At 38.9% G+C, this 27,231-nt stretch overlaps 1 protein-coding gene across 1 annotated transcript in view; it reads left to right on the top strand.

The window, feature by feature from the left end:
- Nucleotides 1-26,801, top strand: part of ALPK1 (alpha kinase 1) — a 73,148-nt gene extending 46,347 nt beyond the window's left edge. The window contains exons 4-14 of the mRNA XM_042467407.1: nucleotides 5,669-5,867; nucleotides 7,940-7,999; nucleotides 10,658-10,744; nucleotides 11,452-11,528; nucleotides 13,749-13,844; nucleotides 15,952-16,056; nucleotides 17,026-19,054; nucleotides 21,467-21,620; nucleotides 23,895-24,057; nucleotides 24,290-24,476; nucleotides 25,017-26,801. Coding sequence (XP_042323341.1) covers nucleotides 5,669-5,867; nucleotides 7,940-7,999; nucleotides 10,658-10,744; nucleotides 11,452-11,528; nucleotides 13,749-13,844; nucleotides 15,952-16,056; nucleotides 17,026-19,054; nucleotides 21,467-21,620; nucleotides 23,895-24,057; nucleotides 24,290-24,476; nucleotides 25,017-25,216 — 3,357 coding nt within the window. The 3' untranslated portion in view covers nucleotides 25,217-26,801. The remainder of the gene's footprint in view (nucleotides 1-5,668; nucleotides 5,868-7,939; nucleotides 8,000-10,657; nucleotides 10,745-11,451; nucleotides 11,529-13,748; nucleotides 13,845-15,951; nucleotides 16,057-17,025; nucleotides 19,055-21,466; nucleotides 21,621-23,894; nucleotides 24,058-24,289; nucleotides 24,477-25,016) is intronic.
- Nucleotides 26,802-27,231: the final 430 nt, after the last annotated feature.

Below are 27,231 nucleotides of genomic sequence, written 5' to 3'. Positions count from 1 at the left end.
GGTAGATAGGTAGGTAGGTTTTCAAATGGCAAAACAACTAGACTACTGGACTGGAGAGGCAATTTGTCTGACTAAATATAATGCAATTCCTCATCCAAGATCCAGCTCTTTTTGTGGCTGCCACACAGTACAATAGTCCCCACAAGTGCTATCTATTCATGCAGCATATGTGGGATTTTTTTTTTACTAGGTGTGTTTTCCATGTGTGTGTTTTTTATTTGTGGTTTTTGTCTTTCATATCAGAATTCAAAATATAAACCTGCAAAGTCCATGTGCTGCTGTTTATTTTCACCCAACCATTGCTTGTAGAACTGCAGTGGATAGCTCCTTCCTCTGTACCAATCATGCCAGAATGAGTTGGTCTCAAGGCCTAAAGTGGATGCTGTCTAGGTCCAGTGCCACCTAAGGTGCATCCACACTAGAAAATTAATGCAGTTTGACACCACTTTAACTGCCTTTACTCAATGCTCATGCTTGTAGTTTTGTAAGATTTGTAGTTTTGTGCGATATTTAACCTTCTCTGTCAGAGTTCTGGTGCCACAACAAACTAAAAAGTAAGTATAGAGTATTCATATGTTTTATTTTGGGTTTTTTTTTGGGGGGGGGAATCCTGTAATAACAGGATGAGAATTATATTAAATATTAGCTAATAAATGTTGCAGTACATCATCTTGGTTTTACAAAGGCTAGTAATAATCTAGTAGAAAAGTTGGTCTTGGAGGCTGGCATAAGGCAATTTGGAGATAACTTTATTTTGTATCTAATTGTATATTTTTGTGTATTTTACTGTTGTAACCCACCTTGATCCTATGGGAGAGGCGGGATAAAAATAAAACTACTACTACTATTACTACAAACCCCAGGATTACATAGGATGAAACCATGACAGTTAATTCTGTAGTGTGGCAGCAGCCCTAGTGGCAAAAATATATAACACCATTGTCCATCCACACATATGACTCAGTACATACAGATGTTTTTGCATACACAGCTGTTATATGTGCAGATGCATAAAATTTAAATTTAGCTTTCTATGTAGAAACAAAGGAAAATGTGTGGTTTAGTTACAAGGATGATGTACATATTTATATTTCTAGGCAGGCAGACTTGTGAGAAGAAACTGGTAGAACTGACCATTGATTATATCCTTTAGCTGGTGCAGGAACAAATGCTATAACATGTAAATCAGAAATTCATCTTTGTAAACATGCATATAATACCAAAGTCATCAGAATATCATGTCTTTCTGAGTGCCTCAACAAGAGGTGAATAAATTAGTGATCTGGCCTTTTCAGAGGGATCTCCCATTTTTCTAACATCCTTTTAGAAAAAGATAAACTTCTCTCCTATTTTGATGTCCTTTGACACCAGGCAAAAAAATATTTTCCTGACTACTTAAATTGTACTGTGATTCTTATCAGTATAGCTCTCTGTATGTGTTTCCATTCCTCTGCCTTCAGCTTTTAATTGGTCTAGATTGATTGTAACTGATATCACCTGCTGCACCTTATTACATTATATTGCAATGTGACTTTAAAAAAACAAAGTTTTCCTGTGTGACTCAGATAATTGTCTCTTAGGCCTGTCCACAAATCTCATTAATATAAATGCACAGTAGTCTATTGTATGCTTATAAAGTGGCTTCTCCCTTGAACCCTTGACAGTATTCACTGATGGAGCCAGGGATACAGCCTTTCCAACATGTCAGTATTTCTAACAGATAAGACTCGTGATTTGTGATTTTTAGATGCCTGGGGGGAAAACTTATAGATATATGGATTCAGTACTCTACCACCTTATAGTCTTAATGTAGAGGATAATACCATTCTTGCCACTAGCACTGTCCTGGGAATTCTGTAACTACCACAGGATGATATTCATCACTTTCATTCTAAGTGTTGTCACTGAAGAAATTGGCAGCCAAAATATTTCATTCTTTATTAATATAAATACCTGTTATCAATTCTTTCTCTCTCTCTCTCTCTCTCTCTCTCTCTCTCTGTGTGTGTGTGTGTGTGTGTGTGTGTTTAGAAACATTGTACCTTGGAGTACAACATCCAGACACTTCTTCAGCCAGCACTGGTAGAATCACAGAATCATAGAGTTGGAAGAGATCATAAGGACCACCAAGTCCAACCTCCTGCCATGCAGGAAATCACAATCAAAGCATCCCCGACAGATGGCTATCCAGTCTCTGCTTAAAGACCTCCAAAAAAGGAGACTCCGCAATACTCCAAGGGAGTGTGTTCCACTTTTGAACAAATGGCTTAGGGAACCAAGATTAAAAAAAAGGACAGAGATTTGATGGGATATGCATCTTTAAATATCTGAAGGAAAGACATGTAGAATTTGGAGCAGGTTTGTCTTCTCCTGTCCCACAGACTAGGACACAAACCAGTGGGTTCAAATTACAAGAAAAGAGATTCCAGCTAAACTTTGGAAAGAACTTGCTTGTGGTAAGAGCAGTTTGACAGTGAAATACACTGTCTCAAAGGGTGGTGGACTTGCCTTCATTGGAAGTCTTTAAACATAGGTTGGGTGGTCATCTCTCAGGAATGGTTTAGTTGTATAGAATTGAGAGACATAGGCCTGTTACAGACTGCCAAAATAAAGCTGCTTCGGGTCTTTTTGGAGGTATGGTGTTTAAATGATGCATGGGTCCTATGAGTCCGGAGGTCGCGCCAAAGCCACACTCCATTCCTAAGCGCCAGAGTACAGCTTTGGTGCAGCTTCCGGATTCTTAGGATGCATGCATCATTTAAAACAGCATACCTCCAAAGAGACCCGAAGCAGCTTTATTTCGGCAGTCTGTAACAGGCCATAGAATGTTTAGTTGGAATATCAATATGCAAGGGAGCTTGTAGCACCTTTATGAAAGAAGTTGTAGCATAAGCCTTTGTAGACTTGGTTTACTTCCTCAGATGCAAAACTTGTGGGTATGCTGGTTAGGTGACAAGTTCAATTTTAACTATGGTTGTCAAGAGAGAAAGGCAGGAGGAAAGATGTTGCCTAAGGCCAAGATCATGGATGACCATATGAATGCTAGAGGAAATTTTAGAACGTGGTGTATTAAGGCTGGAAACCAGAAACAAGGTATGTTAAACTGGCTAAGAGAGGATGGAATGTTAACCCATGATATAATATGTGTAGTGTGTTATAATATGTGTAGTTGTGTAGTCAAGCATTGACTAGATGACCCTAGTGATCCCTGCCAACTCTGTGATTCTGTAATCCTTTGATTCCATAATATACGTAATCAGCACTTGCAAGACAAAATGTGGTTGCTTTGAGAGTGCCCCATGCCTTCCAACCCCAATTATGAGTTATTCCTCCTGTTCTTCTGTTGAGCAAATCCTAACCTGTTTCCGTTGCTGAGCCTTCTGGGCTTTATTTCTGCACCTCTCTTGCTTCCTTTCAAAGCTTGCAGGCCTTTCAAGTTCAAAGCTCAGTGGCCAATGTCTTTGATGGAAAGGCTTCCATAATTAGCAATGCCCTAGGCTACTGTTTAAGATAGTATCTCATCAGATCTGTGTTACTTATTGTGCAAATTGGTATAGAGAGAGAAAGTTGGTTTTAAAGAAAATAGTCTATTAGGGAGAGGGGGAAACTTCCTTGTAACTTCCAAGTCTTCCACTATTTGTCATATAATTCATCAGCTATTGCCCAACTACAGAGCCTAGCAGGCAAAAAGTAAAAATAAGCCAGATGTTAGTAAATAAAATAGAGTCTTTGAATCATATATCCCACAGAGTTCTCTTTTTGGCTATTTCTGATGTAATTGCTTGCTTTTGTATTCTTTTTGAGAATCCCAAATTTTGAGTCCTTCAATATGCTGAAGGTCCCAAAATAAAATTCTGTATTCTAGCAGGTAGAATTTTATTAGTTATCTTCCCTATAGTTAAAAAGAGTGGAAAGGTGGAATACACAAATACATACATCATTCTACCAAGAAGCAACCAAGGCATGTAGACCGATGTCACAGCTTCTGCAGATAATTTTAAGAAGGTTCTCCATTTCTACAAAGATAGCATGCTGGTCTCATTTCTTAACATCATGTTCCTTCATAAGCTTTGCTGATTCTCCATCCCAAGAGAAAGGATCATCTTCAAAATGGTACACAGAGGGAGTTAATACCACTTTAAAAATCATCCAGGCAGCCTGCAAAGACAAAACATTGGATTGTTGACCTCTTCATGATTTAGAATAAAAAATACACATTTATCTCCAAAAAAACCCTACCAGTGGGTTTCTTGCCCACTGGGAGGTCACCATTTTGGGCGTGTTTTGGTGGCATGCACCAGGCAGTCTGGGAGACAAAATTTTTTTTCCCCTGGATACATCAAAGCAGCCAACCTTTGGTCTAGCTGATGCTTTCCACAAGTACTCAACAAAATATATCAGCAAGCTTTGGAAGCTCCACTGGCTTCTTCATCAGGAAAGGTATTAAAATCATACAGAAGGAGGAGGAGGAAGAGAAGAAACAACAACCTGTATCTCAAGGAAAGTCACATTTTCTATTGCTGAGTTAAAATTTTATTACCTGGATTTTATGATTCTTTGTCTCCTAAAGCCCACATGACCTTTGCTTGCATAGATATCCTTCTAGACCATCTTAACTGACAACAACAGCTATAACATCTTGACAAAATGTAGGCCTGTTATTTTAAGGTCATTTTTTCTTCTTCTCCTGTATGATTTTTAACACTTAGGCATGTTGAAGAAGCCAGTGGAGCTTTGAAAACTTGCATGATGTATTTTGTACATTTTTTTTGTTAGCCCAATAAGAATATTGCTGTTTTGTGAATTTTGAATTTTACTGTATTCTGCTGTATCTCCAATAAGGCTACCCCTGGATATGTTTACACATATTCCACACACTCATCCCTTCTCTAGATTCCAGTCCCAGCGTATTGTCATGCAGAGTTTGGGAAAGACATCTATGATCCTCCACATGTTGTTGAACTGTAGCTCTGAGCATCTCTCATCTTTGGCTATGTTGGCTAGGACTGATGTGCAATAACAGGAAGGTTGCTACAGAGTATGGATTTAATCCTTTTCCTTAATAATGATCTTGAGCCTTCAAACTGAAAGGGCGGTATGTTCCCACTGGAGTTGCCCCCTGCACTAAAATTAGCTGGCAGATCTGGGACCTTGATAGTGTTTTGACATGACTAATGTGCAACAAATCAATGGCACATTGCATACCATATAAGTCAGTGGTGCATCAATATGCAGCTGAAATAAAGCTAGTTTATAGATTTGGGGGCTTGCAGGCACAGCTTGATCTATAATATATGAACAAGACTGAAGAGTCCTAGACAAATGAAAAGGGTTTTAGAAGAAAAATTTCTAGTAAGGGCAATATTTAAACATTGGCCTTTAGCAAATGCCACTCTGTAATATGTTCTGGTTTATTCACCAGAATAAACAAGTAAGTAATCAAGCAGCAGATTGCTTCATTCTCTGTCTATGCATAGAGCAGAACTTGGAAAGGATAATTTTCTAGACTACCAATCCCAGAATCCTCAGATAGCATGACAAATGGGAGTTATCCAAAAAGAGAGAGATCAAAAGAGATATCACTTTCCAGCCCCTACCTAAAGAGAGTGCTGGTTGTGGGGAGAGGGCAGTACTTCCTAGCTGTCCCATGTTTGGGTGTTCTTTTCAGATTTCTTTGAAAACCTCTATTGCTGTCAGGGATTATGTGACAGCAGCTGCTATTGTGTTCCTGATTGACCGGTTCTTATATTGGGTGGATGGCTCCAGCCAACTTCTTCAGATTGCCAAAAGGCTGCACAAGCTTCGACCTACAACGCCAATTGCCCCTCAGCTGGTGATCCGCCAAGCTCGTGTCTCAGTAAATTCAGGTAATGAAATCCTCATTGCTCTTACTTTCTCTCCATCTCAATTTTCTCAGCCCTTTTTCAATTAGGAGCTACTTGACTTTCAAGAGGATACTTTGTCCCATTCTGGAGATGGCATTCCTATGATCCCTGTGCCATCTTTGTAAAGTGACACCCAGCTCCAGTTTGCTACATGCTCTTCCCCCTCCCCCCCCCTCCCATCTCTTCTGGCCTCCACAAAGTACTTGGCATTAAACACTGGGGGTGGTGAGGTGAAGCAGGAGCCAGAAAAGTTGTGAAAGGGTGTAGAAAACTACTAATTGAAGCTTTTGTCTCATAACAAATCTCCCCTTCTGTTTCCAACAGGAGATGTGAATTGCTGTACTTCTGAGCAAGAGCCTTTTAAAAGTAGATTACACAGTCCTGGTATTTTACCATGCAGATGCATTTCAAAACATCAACTAACAATCTATGGCCATGTGACAGTCCAAATAATCCAGTTAGCCTACTCATGTAAAAATCTGTCTGTCTGTCTTGGCACCCCATAAAGATGATGGATAGTATCACATTAGTTTTTATGGGTTTATTAAAAATATAATCGTTCAGCCCTCCAGGAATCGTTCAGCCCTCCAGATTTCGTTGGACTGCAATTCCCAACTCACCATTGGCTGTGCTGGCTAGAACAGCTACGAACTGTAGTCCATCTGAAAAGCTGCATGATTTTCACCCCGCATAATATGGCTATGCATTGTGTCTAAAATAAGGGGCTGGGATAAGGAAAGAACTGCTCCTCTGTTTGTTAAGGGTTCTCCATATAAGAACTAGAAACCACTGAGTTTACATTTGTCTCTCTCTCCTACCATATACCATCTTGAAATATGTGCCTCCTTCAGATAGCAGCTGATGAGCCAGAGGCACTCCTTGGTTTCCTCATAAGACCTCACAGGTCTTACGTAATTAATCATGGTCTTAAATGCACTATAGAAATAATTAAGTTTGAGATTACTTTTACTGCCCTGGCTCAATGCTAGAGAATTCTGGGAATTGTATTTTGGTGAGACATTTAGCCTTCTCTGTCAGAGAGTTCTGGTGCCACAATAAACTACAATTCCCAGGACTCTCTAGCACTGAGCCATGACAGTTAAAGTGTTTCAAATTGGTTTATTTCTGCAGTGTGTTTTGGATCTGTGTCATATGAGACTTAGCAAAAGAAGTTCAGCTCAGTCACTAGGACTAAGCTACTTAAAAATTGCTGTACAGTGTATAATTCTAGGAAGCTGATTTCTATCGAGTCAGGTATTTGACCAATGTAAAGCAGCTTCCTAGAGTTATACACAGTACAGCTACTAGCTCAGGTTTTTTGACAACAGTACTCCTCAGAGGTGGTGATCCATTGACATATTTTGGTCCCTGAACCAACTATGTTTGGTTCCTGGAAAGAAAAGAAATTGTAACCAATGATGTCGGTCCTTGGCACATGGTGGGCAGTGAAGGAATTGTCAATTGCTCACATCAGATAGGTTAAGAAGTACAGGTCTGCAATGACTAGTAGTAACTCCCTGGTGGTGTTTCTACACTACACAGTTCTGTCATTTTAATATCACTTTCATTATCACAGCTCCATCCTAAGAAAATATTGGGATTTGTAGTTTGATGGGTTTCTGAAAGGTATCAGGTTATCCTGAAAAATGATCTAAAATTGAATCAGTTTAATTATGTAGTGTTGACAACCACTCAAGATACTTTAGGAATTGTAGTTGAGGGGAGTAGGCCAGAGCTCTCTAAAAGAGAATTCTAAGTACCTCACTAAACTACAAATCTCAGGATTCTTTAGGATGAACTCATGACTATTAACGTGTTATGAAACTGCTATAACTGTATAGTGTAGTTATAGCTCAGGTTTTCAGAAGGTGTGTCTTCCAGTGTTATTTGGGGAATCTAAGCTGTAAACCTGAACCCACTGAGATGGTAACGTAGGTGCTCTGCCATGGAGTTACAACAAGACTCTCCCCTGCCAATATAATATAAGCCTTCAGTTCAATGAGGCTAAGTGTACATCTTTAATACTTATAGAAATGTTTATTTTCTATTTACAGGTAAACTGTTAAAAGCTGAATATATCCTTAGCAGTCTTATTAACAACAATGGAGCAACAGGTACCTATAAGCTATAGTTTCTATCATTATTTGAGCTATAATTTATAAATGACTTCCAAGCAGCGATTTTAAAGCTCATTTTTTACCTGAAGCAAGCTATTTTAAGAGTGTGTTCATTAAGCATAAAAAATACTAAAATTCTTTTTATTGGGACAGTGCTAAGTGGCAGTTATACCCCAAACTCATCTGGCTCTCTAGATGCTGAATTTGTATATTTTGGTCAGTTGGTCACATTTCCATCAGCAAGTTCCATATTGAGCATGACACCATGAGTCCAAAATAAGTGATTATGGGTCATGTTAAGTTTGAATCTACCCTTAAAGCTGGTGTGCAAACTGCACCAATTTCTGGATGCCTGATCTGTCCATGTTGATACATGTCTGGGTTACATCCCATTGGATTACTGTAATGTATCCTTTGTGGGGCTGTCTTTGAAGAGTGTTCAGAAACTTCAGTTGGTACAAAGAGTTACAGCCAAAATGTTAACAGAGGGTGGTTACCGGGAACAAGATGCCAATCTCTTAAGCCCTTTTATGGTTCCAGGCTATCTGACAGACTATATCTCCCCTATGTGCCTGCCACACTCTGAAATCTTCAGTAGAAACTCTTCTACCAGTCCCATGCATACAGCTGGTGGAAACATGAGAAAGGGCCTTCTTGGTGTCTGTTCCTAGACTTTGGAACTCCCACCTTACTGGGGCTAGAATGAAACTCTCCTTGTTATCCTTCCATCAGCAGGCAAAGACATTTTTAGTCAGAAAGACTTTTAGACCAGAAGGATTTTAAAGAAAAGACTTTTAAGAGGGTGCTGTGTTGTTTTAAATGGTAATTTTAACTGCTTCCTCCCACCTTTAAGTGCATGTTTTAAAGTATTTTAATATTGTCAATATTCTAATGTTCTTGCCTCACTTTCTTCAGCAGTTGTTCCAGGTCTTTGCTATTTTCTGCTTATAGTATGGTGTCATCTGCATATCTTACATTGTTAATGTTCCTTTCTTCAGTTTTCAATTCAGTTTTCACACCTCTCTCCTCTGAGTCAATCCTGCTTTGTGTATGATATTATCAGCATACAGGTTAAATAAATATGGTGATAAGATGCAGCCTTGCCTGGCCTCTTTTTTCATTGGAAATCTCTCAGTATGCTGTTCTAACAGCAGCCTCTTGCCTTGACTACAGGTTATGCATCAGGGCAATCAAATGTTGTGCCACTCTCATTTCATTTAGAGCAGTCCATATTTCCATAATCTATACAAACAAAGGCTTTGCTATAATTTATAAAGTACATGCTTATTTTTCTCTGGAATTCCTTGGTGCAGTCCATTAAACATCATATGTTTGCAATAAGCTCCCTGGTGCTTCTTCCTTTCCTGCACTGCACTTCCACCTTGCAATTTTGCTTGTGAGGGAAATTTATGCTATGGTCCTATAGTTGCTTCAGTCTTTTGTGTCTCCTTTTTTTTTTTAATTTGGATGAGGATGTATATTGATCAATTCCAGTCTATTGGCCACTGCTTTGTTTTCCACAATTGTCTGGAAATTGTTGAATTATAGTGGATTCTGTCTCCATAGATCGGAGCAGCTCTATTGGTATGTCATCTAGAGGTGATTTATTGATCCCCAGTGCTTTGAATACAGCTTTCACTTTGTTTTCTAATATTTGAAGTTCGACTTTGTATGACTCACCTTCAAATGAATAATTTATTCCTTAATCTATTTTATATAGTTCTACCATGTATTTTTCCATCATTTTCCATCTCGTTGGTTATGTATTGTGCTCCCCTGCTGATTGTAGAGCATTCTCACTCTTGATGCAAATTTGCCGTTGATTTCTCAGATCTTGTGGAAGAGTTCTCATTATCTTCTTTTTTGTTATCACCTTCTATTTCTCTGCTTTAATTATTGAAGTAGTTTTCTTTATCCCTGCATACAAATTGTTGAATAGCTGCATTCATGGTTCTGATTTGTTTCCTGTCATTTTTTGTTTTTGCATGTCATCTGTTCTTAACTGCCTGTAGTATTCTGTCTGTCATCCATTGAGGCTTGTTGTTCTTTTTGGAAACAGTGTCTTTCTGCATTCATCCTTGACAATTTCCCAAGATCAATGTCCCTAGCTCATTTAGCTCCCAGTCAATTAGTTGTAGCAATGCAAATCTGTTATGTACTGAATTTTTGTTTTGTTTTGATTTTTAGATATATATGCATCACTGTTTGCCATTTATTTATTTATTTTGTTTATAGATAAGTATGAATGTACTGTTTGCTATTCCCCAATGCAACTACTGTATATATTTTGATTTAAGTGTGTTCAGTAAAATTTCCCCTTTAAAAAGCTCTGTATGGATATGATTTACTGAGTCTGATTTGCTAAGCCACACTGTTTCCAAGATCACATGATCTCTGATAAGTATGTGTACTCAGAAGATGTTTGAGTTCATTCTTGCACTTTGGCAACATACCTGGTAATCTATATCCATATGCCATCATCTTGGATATTTTCTTGACCTCAAGTTATATAATAGCTTATTCTAAAACCAATTTTAGACTATGTAACCTTTAAATAGATTATTATTGCTCAGCAATGTTTGATCTCATATTTTTTGCCTGTTCACCTATTCAAGCCGTGAACTGTATTCAACTGGTCTTTCATCTGTTTCTCAGGTGTGTGGAAATATGCTAAAGAAAGTGATCGGATCCTTGTGCAAGCAGTCTGCATACAGATCAGAGGACAGATTCTACAGAAATTAGGTGTGATTTCATACCAGATTCATTCAGAAGGCTCATATTCCATTATTGACACTGGTCTCTTTCTTCACACGTACAAAGTGCTATTGTAACCAAAACTGGTAGAAAATCTGTCAGAAATATCTACAAATAAAAACAGGCAAAAAACATTCCTGAAGCTGCACAAAACTACATCACTGCATTTATTTATTTTTACTTCCTGTTTAATTTGTTAGTGCAGGATTTCTTCCTGATATATTGGAATCTCTTTGGCTATAAACTGTTCATTGGCCCGGTACAGACGGGCCTCGTGGCACGTCTTGATGACATGCTAGGGTTGCCTCGGGGCGTCGTGTACAATGGCAGCACCTTGTACAGATGGATGCCGCCATTTTGACGTGACGAACGCTTAGCGTCTGCACATCACGGCACCATTATGACATCACGAGTGTGCCATTGGCGCACTGAGGCATCATAATGGCACCACAAGAAGAACCCCCCTTTTTGCGGGTTCTTTTTGCCCCACAGGAAAGTTCTATGGTTTGAAGGCTGCGGCAGCAAAGTATAGTTCAAAAAAGTCTGCACTGCAAGACATTCTGAAAATACAGAAAAATTAATGAAGATTTACTAAAGATTTACTAAACATAATATGAAAACATGGGAAATATCTCTAAATATCCCTATTAATTGTGGAAATTCATCAATTCACTTTTTACTATGCTCTGTTTCAGGAATGTGGTATGAAGCAGCTGAACTAATCTGGGCCTCAATTTTGGGTTACTTCACACTTCCCCAGCCAGACAAAAAGGTAATGAATGGAATGCTAAAATAATCTTGGATATTCACTGACATAAAAAAGTTAATGTTATGTAGTGATCTGAGTATTCGACAATAGGAGATCAGGGTTAAGATGTCCACTCGACCACAGAAACCCACTTGGTCACCTTCGGCAAGTTACACTCTCTCAGACTCAGAGGAAGGCATGGGCAAACCACCTCTGAACAAATTCTTGAAACTCCATGATAGAATTACTATAAGTCGGAAATGACTGGAAGGTACACAGCAAAACAATTCTTTGCCATAAGCACTCTTACAGATAGAGTTTGGGAACTTTACTTTTTGGACTACAATTCCTTTGCTAGCTGAGGCTCGGGGAGTTGTAGTCCAAAAATAACATTTCCAAACTCTGGCTCAGGATGGGAAAGATGGAACCAGTATCATGATTCTTTCAGAGTATCCCAAGTCGCAGCCATGCAGGAACATCTTTTTTCATCTCCAGCATTTGCAGCAATTTCCTTTTCTGCATTGCTGTGAAAGGTGTAGAAGTCCCATTTTTTGCTTTTCTTCTTTTTTCCAGCCTTCTGTTCCTTCTTTCTGATGGCTACTCTTCTTCACTACCTGCCTGTCCTAATTTTTCTCAGATCTACTCCTGTCTGTGGTATGTGCAAACAGTATAGTATAATAGGATGTGCAAACAAGGTATGTGCAAACAGTATCGTATAATAGGATTTGGGTGTTCAGTGTCTTTTTCATTTGAATATTCCTTTTGGGGCCAACCACAAGTAACATCTAAATGGATGTAAAGAAGCCTTTCCTTTTTCTGAATAAAAAGCAGATTTTGTAAGCTATGATGGGTAAGTAATTATGTTGCATTAAACATATTTGGGACAGCAAAATACAACAAAATCTACAATAAAGGAAGTGATGATACATTTATTGGAATAGCTAAAAAGCACAAAATACATTAAGTAAGTTGGCATCTTCATCAGACAAAAGTGCTACAAATCATACAGAAGAAAAAAAGTGATGATTTTCCTTCTTTTGTCAGTTAAGTTGGTCTAGAGGGATATTAGTTCAAACAGAGGCCACTTCTATTTTCTTGACCATGTGAGGACTATGAAACAAAGAGCAGTAAAAGCCAAATAATCTAATTTCAACTCCATTAGCAACAGAAAAGTAACTCCTCTTGAGATCCAAACTATCCCTGTCCTGTGGAGCCCCTTTCTTACACAAAGAACATTGAACTTCTCAAGAAGTCTGTGTACTGTTATATCTGGAAAAACATTTAGGTGGTGTATATGTAAGAATTGCCAAATGTAGTCCAAATGGAGTTTTACCTTTGTCAGAGGGAGTAACTTCAAAGACTTAAGTCCCAATCCTTTGGCTTCCTCTTGTTGTATTAAATAATTATTAGAAATCCTTGTTTAAAAACTGGAAAATGGTAGACTGAGGCCATCTGTACAAATGTTTCAAAGCCCTAAATCCAATTATTCTGAGTAGACCCACTGAATCTGTGGGAACTTGGTAAGTCAACATCTTGATTCATTTGGTGCATCTGCTCTCTTTGGAAGTAACATTCAATTTAGACCTAAGTCCAAAAGAGTCCCAACTCCATTTCAAAAATGTTTTCTATAAGAAGTGCAAAATTCCAGGCTCTTCGTAGCCACTAGTACTGCATAAATAGTCAGTGGCATCTGGATTGTATAAAGCAGGGAAACAGAACCTCTGTCCCCACCCTGATGTAACCTAGCTTTCCAAGGTCAAACTTTCCTCAAAGCCACACCACATTCAGGAGGAAGAGTCCCTACGTAGGCTGTACAGAGATGGGAAAGAACAGTGGGGATTCCTCTGCATATACAAAAGGAATCACTGCTCTTATCTATGCTAGGAAACAAAGAAAATGCCCAGTCCTACTCTGAAATGGCACTTCTGGGTGCTGCTAGTCTAGGACTTTGCTGGATGCCATAAGTACATCTGATGACAGATCACTCTTTCTCTCTCTTTTCCTGTATAGGGATCAAGGAACAGGAATGATCTGGCTGCATCTCAACTGCAGCCAGTTCCTGCAAGCTGAGAGCTCAGTTACTTACCATTTAATGTAGCAGGTTACAATTCTTCCCACCTTGAGGAAGATCAAATCCCACTAAGCTTGAACAGTCTTGCACTTTGTATAACTACATACATATTCAAAGAATCCTGAATTTGTAATAATGGATCAAAAATCTGTTTCTCTGTGCTTGTGTTGCAGGGGATTGCTACATCATTGGGGATTTTGGCTGACATCTTTGTCTCCATGAATGAAAATGATTACAATCGTTTTAAAAACAACTATCAGTTTGATCTGGTAACTACTTGACCAGAGAAATTCCTTATGGTACCAAAAGCTCACATTTCCATAACAGGAACAAGGTGGAACATAAAAAGTTGCTGTAGCACAGATTAGACTAATTCATCCAGTCTGGCAGTAGTTTGTAAAATTGTGTGGGTTTTTCACTATAGCCCCCAGAAACCCCAGTCCCCATCATGACTGGGCATTGTGGAAGTTATAGTTCAAAAAGGTACTTTTCCCAGTGCTACTGTGCATTCTGATAGGCAGTGGTTCTGCAGGATCTAAGATACAGGTCATTCCCATCACCTGCTATGTGAACTTTTTAAAGTAGTGAAGCTGTGAATTTGTGCATGCATGTTCTCTATTACTGTCCTATGGTCCTGTCTAACAGTCCCTCCCCGCTGAAAGTAACTACTAGGCATTTGGCTATTGATTTTCCATAGTACAGCCTTCATTAAAATGATACCCTGCAGACGTTTTGAATTCTCATAAACCCAGATTGACATGACCAGTAATGTAGAACATTTAAAGGACATGGAGCTAGAGAAGGCTGAATCATGAAGAATAAAATGGTGTGATCTGTCATGTTGTCCAGTACATATACAGAAGTATATTATTATATTTCACTTAATATTAATGTTTGTGCACATATCCAAAATATGATTAAATATGGATTAGAATGGGCAGATATTTGCACTAGCCTATGAAGTATAATTGTTTCTACTCTGACTGAATGCTATTCTTCCTGATGTCCGTTAAAGATCTTTTCCCCAAACCTGCTTTTTGAAATGGTCTAACATCACATTTCCCTGTTGCTTTGGTGTTTTGGACTATATGTCTCATCATTCCCAACAAGCACATCCAATGATGGGAGTTATAGAACAGCAAAGCTTGGGAAGCACCGCAAATTGAACATATGACTGCTTGTAAAGCATGCGCTGTCCAAGGAGTCTGAGGATGAAATACTGTGCTCCCTAAGTCTTCCCCATGAGCTTATGACTGAACTGAAATTTAAATAAAGGAAGTATAGATGTACTTACTCTCTGAACCCACAATTCTACACAAGCTGGGGATGGGTGAAGAATCCAGACTTTGTCATCTTTAATCCAGTGTGCTTTGAAAAAAGATAAAGAGTTTCCATAGAAGTTAAGACACAGTCACCCTATGAAAACATATCATAGCACCTTACTGTATTTTTTAAAATTATTTTTTCTGAGTATGAAAAGGATAAAGAAAAATAATAGAATCATAGAGTTGGAAGAGACCACAAGAGCCATCCAGACCAATCCCTTGCCATGCAGGAACACAACAATCAAAGCACCTCTGACATATGGCCATCCAGCCTCTATTTAAAAATCTCCAAAGAAGGAGACTCCATCACACTCCAAGGGAGTGTGTTCCATTGTCAAACAGCTCTTTCTGTCAGGAAGTTCCTCCTAATGTTGAGGTGGAATCTCTTTTCCTGTAGCTTGCATCCACTGTTCCGTGCCTTGGTCTCTGGAGCAGAAGAAAAGAAACTTGCTCCATCCTCAATGTGACACCCCTTCAAATACTTCAAGAGGGGTATCATATCACCTCTTAACCATCTCTTCTCCAGGCTAAACATACCCAGCTCCCTAAGTGTCTCCTCATTTTCTAATGGTGAATTTACTTGGGGTCATTAATCATTTGTGGAGGAGACCAGTTCTCAGCATTGGAACTTGAGAAGTAATATTTTTTTTATTTATAAAAAGTTTATTAATAATTAAAAAAATACAAAACACATACAAAACAAACAAGCAAATAATACAAATAACACTCAAAAGAAGAGAAGAAATACGAACAAATAACTCACTTATTACATTTTTGAAAGTTTCACGTCTAAATATCATGCTTATATCTTATTTATAAATTAGATACTTCCTTTCCTACCATCCCTAACTTCCTACTCTTCTTAATTCTTCCTACTCCTGGAAATTGAGATGTAATATTGATTGATTCTTACACATAACCTCAGCCTATATTGCAATGCTGTAACTAAGTCAGATCTTAGAAAATTAGTTTGTTTTTTAAAAGGTAGTATAAAACAATCTGGCAAAACAAATCAGCCTAAACTTACATTTTTGTCTTGCCATTTCAACAGAACCTTCTGAAAGAGTTTGACCATCGTTTACTTTCAGCTGCTGAAGCTTGCAAGCTGGCAGCAGCCTTCAGCCAGTTTACATCGCTGTTTGTGCTCACAGCAATGGTAAGTATACCATGCCAGGCTACAGCAAAAGTCTATCTGCAAAAGGCTACCTGTATTATAGTTACGTGCCCTAAATAGTTACTTACTATTAACTGTTTGTTGCTGCCTATAATGAGTGTGAGAGCCATAGTAGTTTGAGTGTTGGGTTAGGATTTGGGCTTTAAATTTCCATTCAGCCATACAAACCCACTGGGTGACCTTGGGCAAGTCACATTATCTCAGCCTTAGAGGAAAGCATTGGCAAACCTCCTTGGAATAAATCTTGCCAAAAAACCTTTGTTGTAGAATTTGTAGCAACAACATAATGAATGCCCAAACCTGATGTTGATGTACTTACTTTCAAGGAAGGGTGGTTAGAGTTGCAATTAAAAGTTGCTAATTATATTATTTAACTTTTGTTTTTTAGTACATAAATCTTCAGGGAAACAATTACCATGGATTTCAGTCCAAAGGTTCCCAGAATATGTCCCCATCCCTTATCAATTTGCAACAGTGGTCTTCTAGCTGGTTTTAACTGCTTTCCTCATAATCATTCAGCATTAGCAATGTTAGCTAGGGTAACAACTGGAAGAAAACTCATGGCTGGGAAAGGGACTATAAGTTCTAGAATCTCCCTGCCAGCATAGTCAGTGATCATACCAGCAGGGAGGATTCTGGAAGTTGTAGTCAGAAGGTAACTTTTCCAAGCTCTAATAGAGCTGATGTAATCCATAGGTAAAAATATACTTAGGATCACTGTGCAAGATTCTTTAATCCACACACCAGTAGAGAACCAGATAGCTAATACATAATGCATAATTTTATTAATGTAAATTACCAAATATAGAAAATATGAGCAACTAAAATCATTAGAAAATCAATGTCTTCTTGTAAGATGTGCTCAAATTTGAGTATCCTTTGGGTGTGAACTTTAAATTTGACACCTGACTTTGAAAGATCCTATTCATTTCATCTGTCCTTGGTTTACAGAATATCCGTGGAACATGTTTGCTGTCTTATAGCTGTTCAAGTGCATGTCCTTCAGAAAAGCAGAAGTTTTATTTATCTGAAGCAAAAGAGTCCTTTGAAATCGGTATTCTCAGTAAGAAAGACAAAGAACCAGTCACCAGCAAACAGGAACTCCATAGTTTTGTCAAGGCAGCTTTCTGCCTTACAAAAGTGCATCAGCGACTTTATGGGGAGAGTGAGAGACTGACTTGGGTAAATCAGTTGTGTCAGGATGTCTTGAAGAAACTATATATTTATAATCATTCAACACATAGTGGACAGCAAGACAGAGAACAACTGGCCGAGGATATCATGGGTCTGGTCATGTCTGTTAAGGAACAACTGCATGTGCAGAGTTTCCCTAATTCAGATGTCAAGTCTTACATTCCAGATAGCTACAAAATGGGTGTTGACAAGCAGATTATCAGTGGTGAACTGAGCTTTGAGACTGTCCTCAAAATTCACTCTCAGCATCATGAAGCAGTCTGTGAGGTTTTTGAAAGTGCTTGCAAGAGCCAGAAAGTGAGATCAGGAGAAGGCAAAACAGGAATCTGTATAACTGCTTTGGAAACTGAAACCAGAAATTTAGACACTGTGTGTACTATGGAAGAAATATCACATCATGGAAGTGATGCTGTGAAGATCCCACTTCCACAAAAGGCAAGGAAAAACCATGAGGCCTGTAAGGGCCAAATACGAAAGAGATTATCTCATGGCGCTGCAGTAGATTATTCCTTTGATGAAAAGACAGAGTGTGAATCTGAAGAAAGGAGTAAAAAGAGTGTTGATGGCATTTCAGGTAGTTCTCAAAGCAGGAGTGAAATTTCCAGTTCACTGAGATCATGGAGCAAGTTTTCACAGTCAAGTTCTTCTTCCTCTGGTTGGGAAGAAATTGGTTGCGAGGAAAGTAAACTTCCCCATGATAATATACAGAACAAAAAGGCCAGTACAGAGGAAGGGCAGGTTTGCTCTGCAGACTTGAATGAAGATGCCTTGAGTAATGTTACAGAATTAGAGCTAAATTCCAGACATTTGGGGAAAATAATAGATAGTGCAAAGCAGCCACACATAAAAACCAGTAGTACCAACTCCAAATGTAGCAATGAGTCTTTGAGTCTTGTAACAAAGCTCAGTTCTGAACAAGATCAATTTGAAATTATCATCTCTTCTTCAGCAGCTGATTCCAGGACCAAGGATAGCAGCAAGAACTCTGGTGGCACTTCTAACCATAATCAGTGCAGTGTTGGGAATGAAAATGGAGAAGTCCCTGAAAGCTACAAACAAATTCCAGAGCTAGTAGCTAGACCACTGGTTGATCCAGAAGGAGAAACAGTGGAATTAATTGAAGATGCCCAAATGAATTTACACCTTCCTAATGATAGGATGACACTTACTTCCATAAACAGCAACATGCTAAAACCTGAACGTGACCATTTTGTACTAAATTGGATTAACAAATCAACTTCCACTGTACCTAAAACTGGCTCCTTTGAAATACCTGCAGTTGATCCCCAAGCAGAAACAGCAGAAGAATGGGAATGTGCTTTTGATAGTGCAAGGAGGTCAGCAGATCACCTCACTGACATAGACCTAATAAGAAATCAACAAAATCACAGGCCTGGAACCATAAGTTCCCCTTCAGAGATGGATAATAAACCATCCAGTCAATCCAGCTATTGTGCTACAACTGAAGAAGGTGAAGGTGAACATGAACATGAAAAGCTAAGTAACATTTTGAGCCTCAGTCACAGTTCAGGTTCTTCTCTGAAATCATGGTACAAAACTCCCAATTTTTCCAGCAGTTTTTCTGACATGGGCAGTCCTTCTTATTTGAACTCTAGTGGTAGCTCTTTTTTCTTTATGGAAAGAACAAAAGATCACATCCTACAAGCACGCATTCTGAGTGACGATGACTATGCTAGACTTCTGTCAGGTGTAGATCACACCTGGCTAGTGGAGAGAATGAAGAATACAGGGCTTTATAAGCCAAGTTTGCTCCATAAAGGTTATTGTAAGTAGATATTTCTAAACTAGATCTTTATAATGATGTGATTCCATGCTTTTTATATTATTTACACAGAAGGGAAGTTCTTGCATCCTAGCATTTCCATACTAATTTATACAATCCCAAATGCTCAGATTTATTTTAAAAAATTAAAATTACTTGTGTAAGACATTTTCAGAAAAGCTGCAGAGGTGGCATTGTTAAAAGCTTTTCCTTCAGGGAGAAAACTTCTGGCATTTTTCATTTTTGCTACAAAGGTGAAATAAGTGAAGATTTCCATTTCCTCTACACAAATATCTGTTATTTCTTCTTCTCAATTAATAGCAGCTTCAAGGGAGCAATTTGAGTTAGACATATGAATGAAAGGAGAAGGTTCATACCTTTTTCTCCAGCTTAAATCTAAGTCTGCACCCACCCACCAATGCTGCTTTTAACTTTCAAAAATTACATCAAGAGATCTGACCATGGATTTCATCACTGTATATAATTTGGTCCATTGATACAACTCCTTTCTTTTTAAGACAGTGCATTTCCTATATACAGTTGCCCTGCCCAGCTTTCCCTTTCATGGATTAGATGTCTTGTGGTTTTGATTAATATGTACTCTCCAGGAATCTCTAGGTCTTCCAGAGCAATTTTATGGTCAACTCCATGGAGTTGTGCTGGAGGACCTAGAGATTACTAGAGAGAACACCTTTCTAGGAATCTTTAGGTCCTCTAGTGCAATTCTGTGGTTAACTTCTGCTGGACGATGAACTTAAAATCACTCTGGATGACCTAGAGATTCCTTGAATAGTATTTGCACAAATTAAAAACAAGTAGAATTCACTATTTTTATTTTTTATTTATTTATGTTTGTGGCTTTTCCACTTTTGGGGAATTGCTCCTGACCCCCACAAATGGAGGTGGGTGTACTTTAAAATGTAAGGTATGAAGTAACTATCTGTGAGTTATTGACAGATGTGAGAGCTGAATGATCTCTGAATTTTCAAAGAAAGCTGAGCTAGTCCAAAACTTTTTGCTGCATGGGGCCAAGGAAATATTGCTTTTTATCCACCCATGCATATACAGAAATTAACTGCAGCTGAATGTTACTGTAGCACTGGTGATAGATCAGTGTCTACTACCATATCCTAAGGCACAAGACTTGAAAGAAAGCAACCTGGGTTGTATAACATACACAGCTCTGCTGTTCAAGAGCAGATGTGGGAATCATTTGGTTCTCCAGATTCTGCTGCACATCCCAGAAGTCCTAGTATGTGTAGCCAATGATAAAGAATACTGAGAATTGCACTCCAATAATATGTGCAAGACTGCATAATTTCCCCCTTTTCCTTGCTGTTGTTGTTCCTTTCCACTTGAGGCAGCTGACTCAGTCTACCTTATGGTTTGGCTGGCTGTGAAGACAAACCTCTACTGCATGGTGAAACACCATGGGCTTTCATCCACTGTTTACACCTGATTAAACAGGCATTTTAAGATCTTGCAGGCTCGGTTTTACTGGGAGATGAAGAGGTTGGTTTTAGATTATTATTTTTAACTTTGTATGTTTTATATTTTATATTTGTATTTTTTATATTTTTTTATTTTAATTGCACAATTTTAATTGTTGTTTTAATGTGTTTTATATATGTTGTTAGCTGCCTTGGGTCCCACTTTGGGAGAAAGGCAGGATAAAAATTAATTAATTAATTAATTAATTAAAATTTACATCTATTTGAGGGAGGCCTGGAGGCACAGTCGTTAAATGCTGGTACTGCAGCCACTCACTCACAGCCAGGGGCTCCAGGGTTGAGTCAGCCTGGCATCCTTCCGAGATCACTAAAATGAGTACCCAGCGTGTTTGGGGCAACTAGCTTATACAATGTAAACTGCTTAGAGAGTGCTTAAGTGCACTGATAAGCAGTATAGAAGTGTACTTTCTATTGCTATTGCTATTATATGGCATTTCCCCAAAGCTTGAGGAAAAAAAATGTTTTAATCATATCATCTAAAATCCACCAACCAGAATGCTCTGGTGTTCTTTAAGTAGTAATCCAAAAATGAATGTTTCCAAGGTTTATTATCTTCTTGGTAATAGAAACTGTTTTCTTTGGTGTCACAACAATGTTCTTATTGAAGCATCCGTCATTCTGCAGTATATTTGAGGGGAATACCGTCCTGAAGCACTTCCCAAGCAATCCATCCTGCTTGCCTTTCTGCTTTTCTGTTTATAGATGTAGCTGACTGTAATACAACACTGTTGCAATAAACAGGATTTTTCATAGGTTAGGCTGTGAAAGCAAAATGCCATGGGCTCTGTGACTGTCTAGGAAGGGACACTGAAAACAAGTTAATTCTGCCATTCCATTCTTGGTTACTAGTATGGAACAGCCTCTTTGTTGAAGAGGTTGTCAATTCATTTATCTTCTTTTCCAGCCGCTCTCCTTTTGAAATACTCTAAGAAATCTGGGCAGTGGACGGCTCAGGAAACAGCTGCCTATATCGGAGACTACCTGAGCGTGGCCAAGAAAGGCAGACAAAGAGATGCTTTTTGGATACACTTTCTACATCAAGAAGAGATTCTGGGAAGGTATCACTCAAATCAGTGTGATATTGTGATTAGTTCAGGCAGGAGAACTCAGTGATGTTTGAGCTGTAGTTGTTGGACCACAGCTTAGTGGGCAGACACATGCTTTGCATTCAGAAAGTCCCTGGGGAGATCTCCAGTATCCACTCATAATAAGATCCATAAAAAGATATGGTAGAGATTAGAATATTCTCAAATCTTTGCCTGAGACATCAGACAGCAGCTATCATTCAAGATACTGAGTAGATGAACATTTGGCCTTCCAGATGTTTGTGCTGACAACTACCACATTCCCTTATCATTGGCTATGCTGCCTAGAGTTTGTGGGATTTATAGGCAAAAGGTTGTCCACCTCAGGCTAAACAAGTGAGTGATCTGACTTTGTGTAGGACAGCTTTCTCTGCTGCATTGCAATGGGATGGCCCTTATTCATATCTCCCTTTGGAGCTGAATGTCACACACATTTGTTTTTTAATTAAAACGGGGACAATGGCTGTGTACCATAGTTTTGGAGGAGTCTATAATGGAAGACCAAGCTACATCTGGTTGAAGACACAATAACAACAGCACTTAAAACATTTCTACTCTATTCTCACCTTCATGTTCCTGTAACCTTAGGAATGTGGCTGAATTGTGTTCTGATTGTCTAATATTATAATATTACAAGTGAAATCATTCTGACAAGAAGTTGGTCATGACTACACTAACTTAAGCCCTATACATTGCAGTGGTGCATTGAGGCTCCAGTCCTATAATGCATACTAGATGTAAGTCTCATTTGAATCACCTGCCCATACATCTGAGTAAATGTGTATGGGATTAAATTGTAAGTCAGGATCTAGCCATCCTTCACTTTGCTATTGTTTTAAAACATGGATAAGGAACATCTAGCCCACATGTGGCTCCTCCAGCCCAAATTTTCTGGTCTTTAAATCCATGAGGACATTCCTCAAAGCCCCTTTCAGCTTAAAATCACCTTAAAATATGTGTGGCTTGTTAGTTTTGGCTACACTAATTCCCAAAACCTGGGGGGAGGAGAAACAGCTGATTTTCACTTGAAAATGAAATGAACTTAGAAAAGTTCATTTTGAACTCTAGTAACAAAATCAGCCACCTAACTTGATTATGGGCTGCACTGACTTGGAGATTCTGAGAACTCTTTAACTGAAGATGTACCTTTTCCAAGCTCTGCAGCTGCTGAAAATGAAGGGATATTTCTCTCTGTTCATTGAGGATACAATACTTTGGTCCATGGGAAACCATCCTCATGGGACAACACAAATACCATTTCAGAGACAGAAAAGGTGATCCAAATGCAAAGTAATGGCAAAGCATGCTTTTGCAGTATCTGCCCTGTCAAATACAACCCTTCAGCATGTTGGAGAAGATTGGGAGATGGTTTGGATCCAATAGTTCCCAAAGCCCCTCCTTCCTCAGATATAGGTCCATAAGGAGATGAAATGATACTGTCCCTTGGGCTAGCTGGTTTCCCTCCCACTAGGACCAATATGAGGGAGATGTTTCTAAAGGTAAAAAAAAAGTGAGGAAAATTACAAACCTCTCTGTCATGCTTTCTTGTCCTGTTCAGCGCAGTTTAGGAACTGGTGGACTCTCCACCATAAACTCCCCCTCATTCTAGGAATTGCTTAGCCCAAATGAAACCTATCTGATAAACTTGGTGACATCAGTGAGATCTTGCACCATATTAATGCCAAGATCCTACATGGTCAAGCATCACATAAAAGTTTTACAACTCCATGTTACCATCTCCAGGACTCTGTTGTACTGCAGTAGCCTCACCTCCATGGCCTTTCCAGGTGGTATCATTTGCTGGGACCTCTAGACAACTCAGTGGATCTCAGTGGAAGACAAACATAGTCAGACACTTCTCCAGTCCCATCTATTGTCCAATAGCAACAGAATGGCAGTGGGGTAGGAGGCTATCACAGTGCAGTGGGAGTCAGGGGGAACTTTCATCCTTGTGGAGGGTGGAATAGAATACCAACCTCTACAACAACCAAAAAAGACATACAGGAGGATAAAGTGGACTCACCTGTGTATGTCATTGGCAGGATGCCAGCCAATATTTTTAAGATGGCCTAAGACCTTTTGTAGGTTTTGCTTCAACAACCTAAAATGGTTACATCTCTTGACATTTCAGCCAGATGACCCTTTATGGCTTCATACTATTGTGCACCACTCTGAGCGTGACTGCAGAAAAAACATTAATACGTTTCCCAAATAAATCACTCTACTTGTGTGATCTCATCTTCACAGATACGTTGGTAAAGAGTACAAAGATGAGAAAGAGCTTGTTCACCATTTCAGTGATGTGGAACGACAAATGACTGCCCAGTACTATGTGACGGAATTCAACAAAAGACTCTATGAGCAAAAAGTCCACACACAAATCTTTTACATCCCATCCGTAGTACTCTTGGTAAGGAATGAACAGGAGAATGCAATGGATTCAGCTCATGAAATGAATATGAAAAATGTGAAAGAGAAATACTTTTCTCCCCAAAGGAGTGTAAACTAAAATATAGATGCTGGGAAAGTTGTTGTTGTTGCTGTTTGGATTACAATTCCAGAATCTGAGAGTTACAGTCAAAAAATAATGTTGCCGAGCTCCGTGTAATGCTGTTCATATCATAACTCTTTTTGTTCCCCAGTTACTAGAAGGCAAGTCTATACAAGGATGTGTAAGTGTGGAACCCTACATATTGGGAGAGTTTGTGAAGTTATCCAATAACACTAAAATAGTAAAACTGGAATACAAAGCCACAGAATATGGACTTGCTTATGGACATTTCTGCTATGACTTTTCCCAAGGGACAGATGTGGTGGTTGATTTACAAGGTTTGTATGTGAACACATTAGATGATGATTAAAAGCTGAGAGGGTGTTTTTTCTTAAATAGGAGTAATGAAGGGGGAGGAAGGTGTTTTTTTTTTAAAATGTGGCAGCACCTTTAAGACTAACTGGCAGCACATTTTATTGTCACATGAGCTTTTGTGGATATAAACCCACTTCTTTGGATCCAGTAGAGAGTGATAATAAATGCTCAGCTATAAAACATTTACACAGTTGTGAAAATGGGATGGAATATAATTGGCTCCAGAAAGTTGTAAATCATGATCCTTGCTCCCCCACTTTTTTAAAGTCATTTTTAAACCAACCTGGTTGGCAGACACTGAAAAAAGGGTAGTAGGACATAATGGAGACCATGGATGGTGCACAAGGGAGGAAGTGAAAAGAATCTCCTGTTGTGCAAAAGAAAGTACAGTCTTGCAGCATTGGATGGATCTGTATGAATAGACATCAGCACTTGTTCTGTGCAAATTTTAAAACTGTTAATTTTTTACTTCTTTTTTTCCTCTCCCCCCCCCTCCTTTGCAGGCTGGGTGACTGGTAATGGAAAAGGCCTCATTTATCTCACTGATCCCCAGATCCATTCTGTCTCTCAGAAAGAGGCATCTTGTCTAACAAACTTTGGGAAGAAAGGGATTTACTATTTCTTCAATAGTCAACACACAGAATGTAATGACATCTGTCGCCGTCTTTCCCTAACAAGACCATCTGTGGAGAAACCAAACTGAGTTTGGGTAAAAATTAAGGTGTTTTCCCAAGAGACTCTTTAAGCTAATTTCAACATTTTTTTTCTGCACCTGCACCACAGTATCCAATCCAACCAAGCCATATTTTGCATCTTCTAATGTATAACATTTTCATACTCTAGGAAATAGCGCAAAGATGGCATAAGACATGCCAACTTTTTCAGGAGAATACATATACTATATTCATCTGTCAACCCTCTGAGGACTGTTGATAACTGGCATCATGTTAGTGACATATGCCTGTGTATATCTTTTGGAAGGTGGGATGTTGTTGAAGAAGTCAGAATTCTCTGCCTCCATTGTGCAGCAGCAACAACCCTTTGAAATCTCCTACTTTTCATGCTACCTCTCTCCTGGCCAGTGGAGAGTGGGATATAGCTAAGAAGTATCTGATGGTGTGATTATAACCAAACACATAACATTGAATGCATCTGAACTTCATGGATGTCCTCCAGATGTCTCAGCTCTGTATTAGTGATACAAAAGAGGTAGGGCCACTCTTATTCATATTTGATGGGAGTGTAAGTTGTGTTCAGAACTATAGGAAATATATTTTGCAATATATGGTGACATAATAAAATAAGGAATGGATTTAGATTCTTTAACTCTTTTTCTGGAGTTTTCTGGAGTGGAAAAACATCAGATCAGAAACATGGTGTTGGCTATTCTTGTTAACAGCAGCTCAGATCTCAAAATCACGGGGAGCTATAGAAACTTAAAGAATATGAAATGTAATACTAAGAGCAAAAGTTTGTGGAAAGGAAGGAGTCATTCAATAGAAATTCCACTCCCTACCATCCAATGGAGTCCAGTTATTCAATACTAGAATCAGGTCAACATAAAAGGTTTTTAGAGCTGGGTATATTAGTGTCGATATAAGGCAGGGATGGACACCTGTAATCCTCGACATGCTAGTGAGGTGTAAATGCTGTAATCCTTCACAGTTTGGCTATGGTGGCTAAGACCAATGAGAATTATAGAAAATCATCTGGAGGGCCACAGTTTCCCAAACCTAACATGAATTCAGTTGACTGCTCCTTATGGACAAGGGGTCTGGTATTTTTCATTTCATTCCAGAGAAATAAAATATACATTATAGTAGAAACCTGAAATCAGTACACTGATGTAAAGGTTCTCTAAGCAAACTGAAATGGCAGTGATCTGTAAGTAAATTTAGAAAGAAATATGTGCTGAAAGATTGAGACTTGTGAGATCCTACTTTGGATCCTTCACTGAACCATGAAACCCACTGAATTCCATGGGGCATTCTCTTTCAGTACAACCTACTTTACAAAGTAGAGAGAAACACCGTCATACACACATGCACTCATTGAAGGAAAGGTGGGATATAAATGTAATTAACAAGAGAACTGAAATAAATAAGAAATGCCTTCAAGTACCTGGCTAGGCATGTTAAACTGCTCTTTTACCACCAACATCATTATCTGGTCACCTCTTCCTGTTCCTGATTTTTAGACTTCATATTAAATCTATCCCCTTAAACTGATCTGTTTTTGAATACTGAGAAAGAGTCTTTCTGTTCTGCTACCCTAACTGTTCTCAGTCCTTTCCCTGGTGTTTTTGGGTGGGTTTGCACTCACAAGGGGGGGGGGGAGATAGGGGATTGCACTTGCTCTGGGCTATATAATATTTTCAGTCTGCTTCTGACACTCATCCTCTTTGAATGTTTTGTGGAAAGGGTGCTGTCCACAGGCGTCAGCAGAGCATGCCCTGGGTAAAAGCAGCTGCTGCTTTTCCTATTCCCTTCACAAATTATGAAGCCATCTTTTGTGTTTTTAGATCAAAGCTTGTCATTCATGGATGTGACCTCCCTGGACTTTTGTCATCTACCACCTGGAGAACTGGAAGTAACCAATAGGGGAATTACCCTCATTCATTTTTCAAATATTCATTGGGAGATAGTCTAATGTCACAGATTCCATTGGTCTTCCAATCTAAAGGCTCAGTACCATGGGCCCATCACCTGCAAAAGACTG

This window comes from Sceloporus undulatus, chromosome 5 (genome assembly GCF_019175285.1).
Source record: "Sceloporus undulatus isolate JIND9_A2432 ecotype Alabama chromosome 5, SceUnd_v1.1, whole genome shotgun sequence".
Taxonomy (NCBI): Eukaryota; Metazoa; Chordata; class Lepidosauria; order Squamata; family Phrynosomatidae; genus Sceloporus; species Sceloporus undulatus.
The sequence above is the reverse complement of the archived record's forward strand: the minus strand, read 5'-3'. Positions and strand labels throughout refer to the sequence as shown.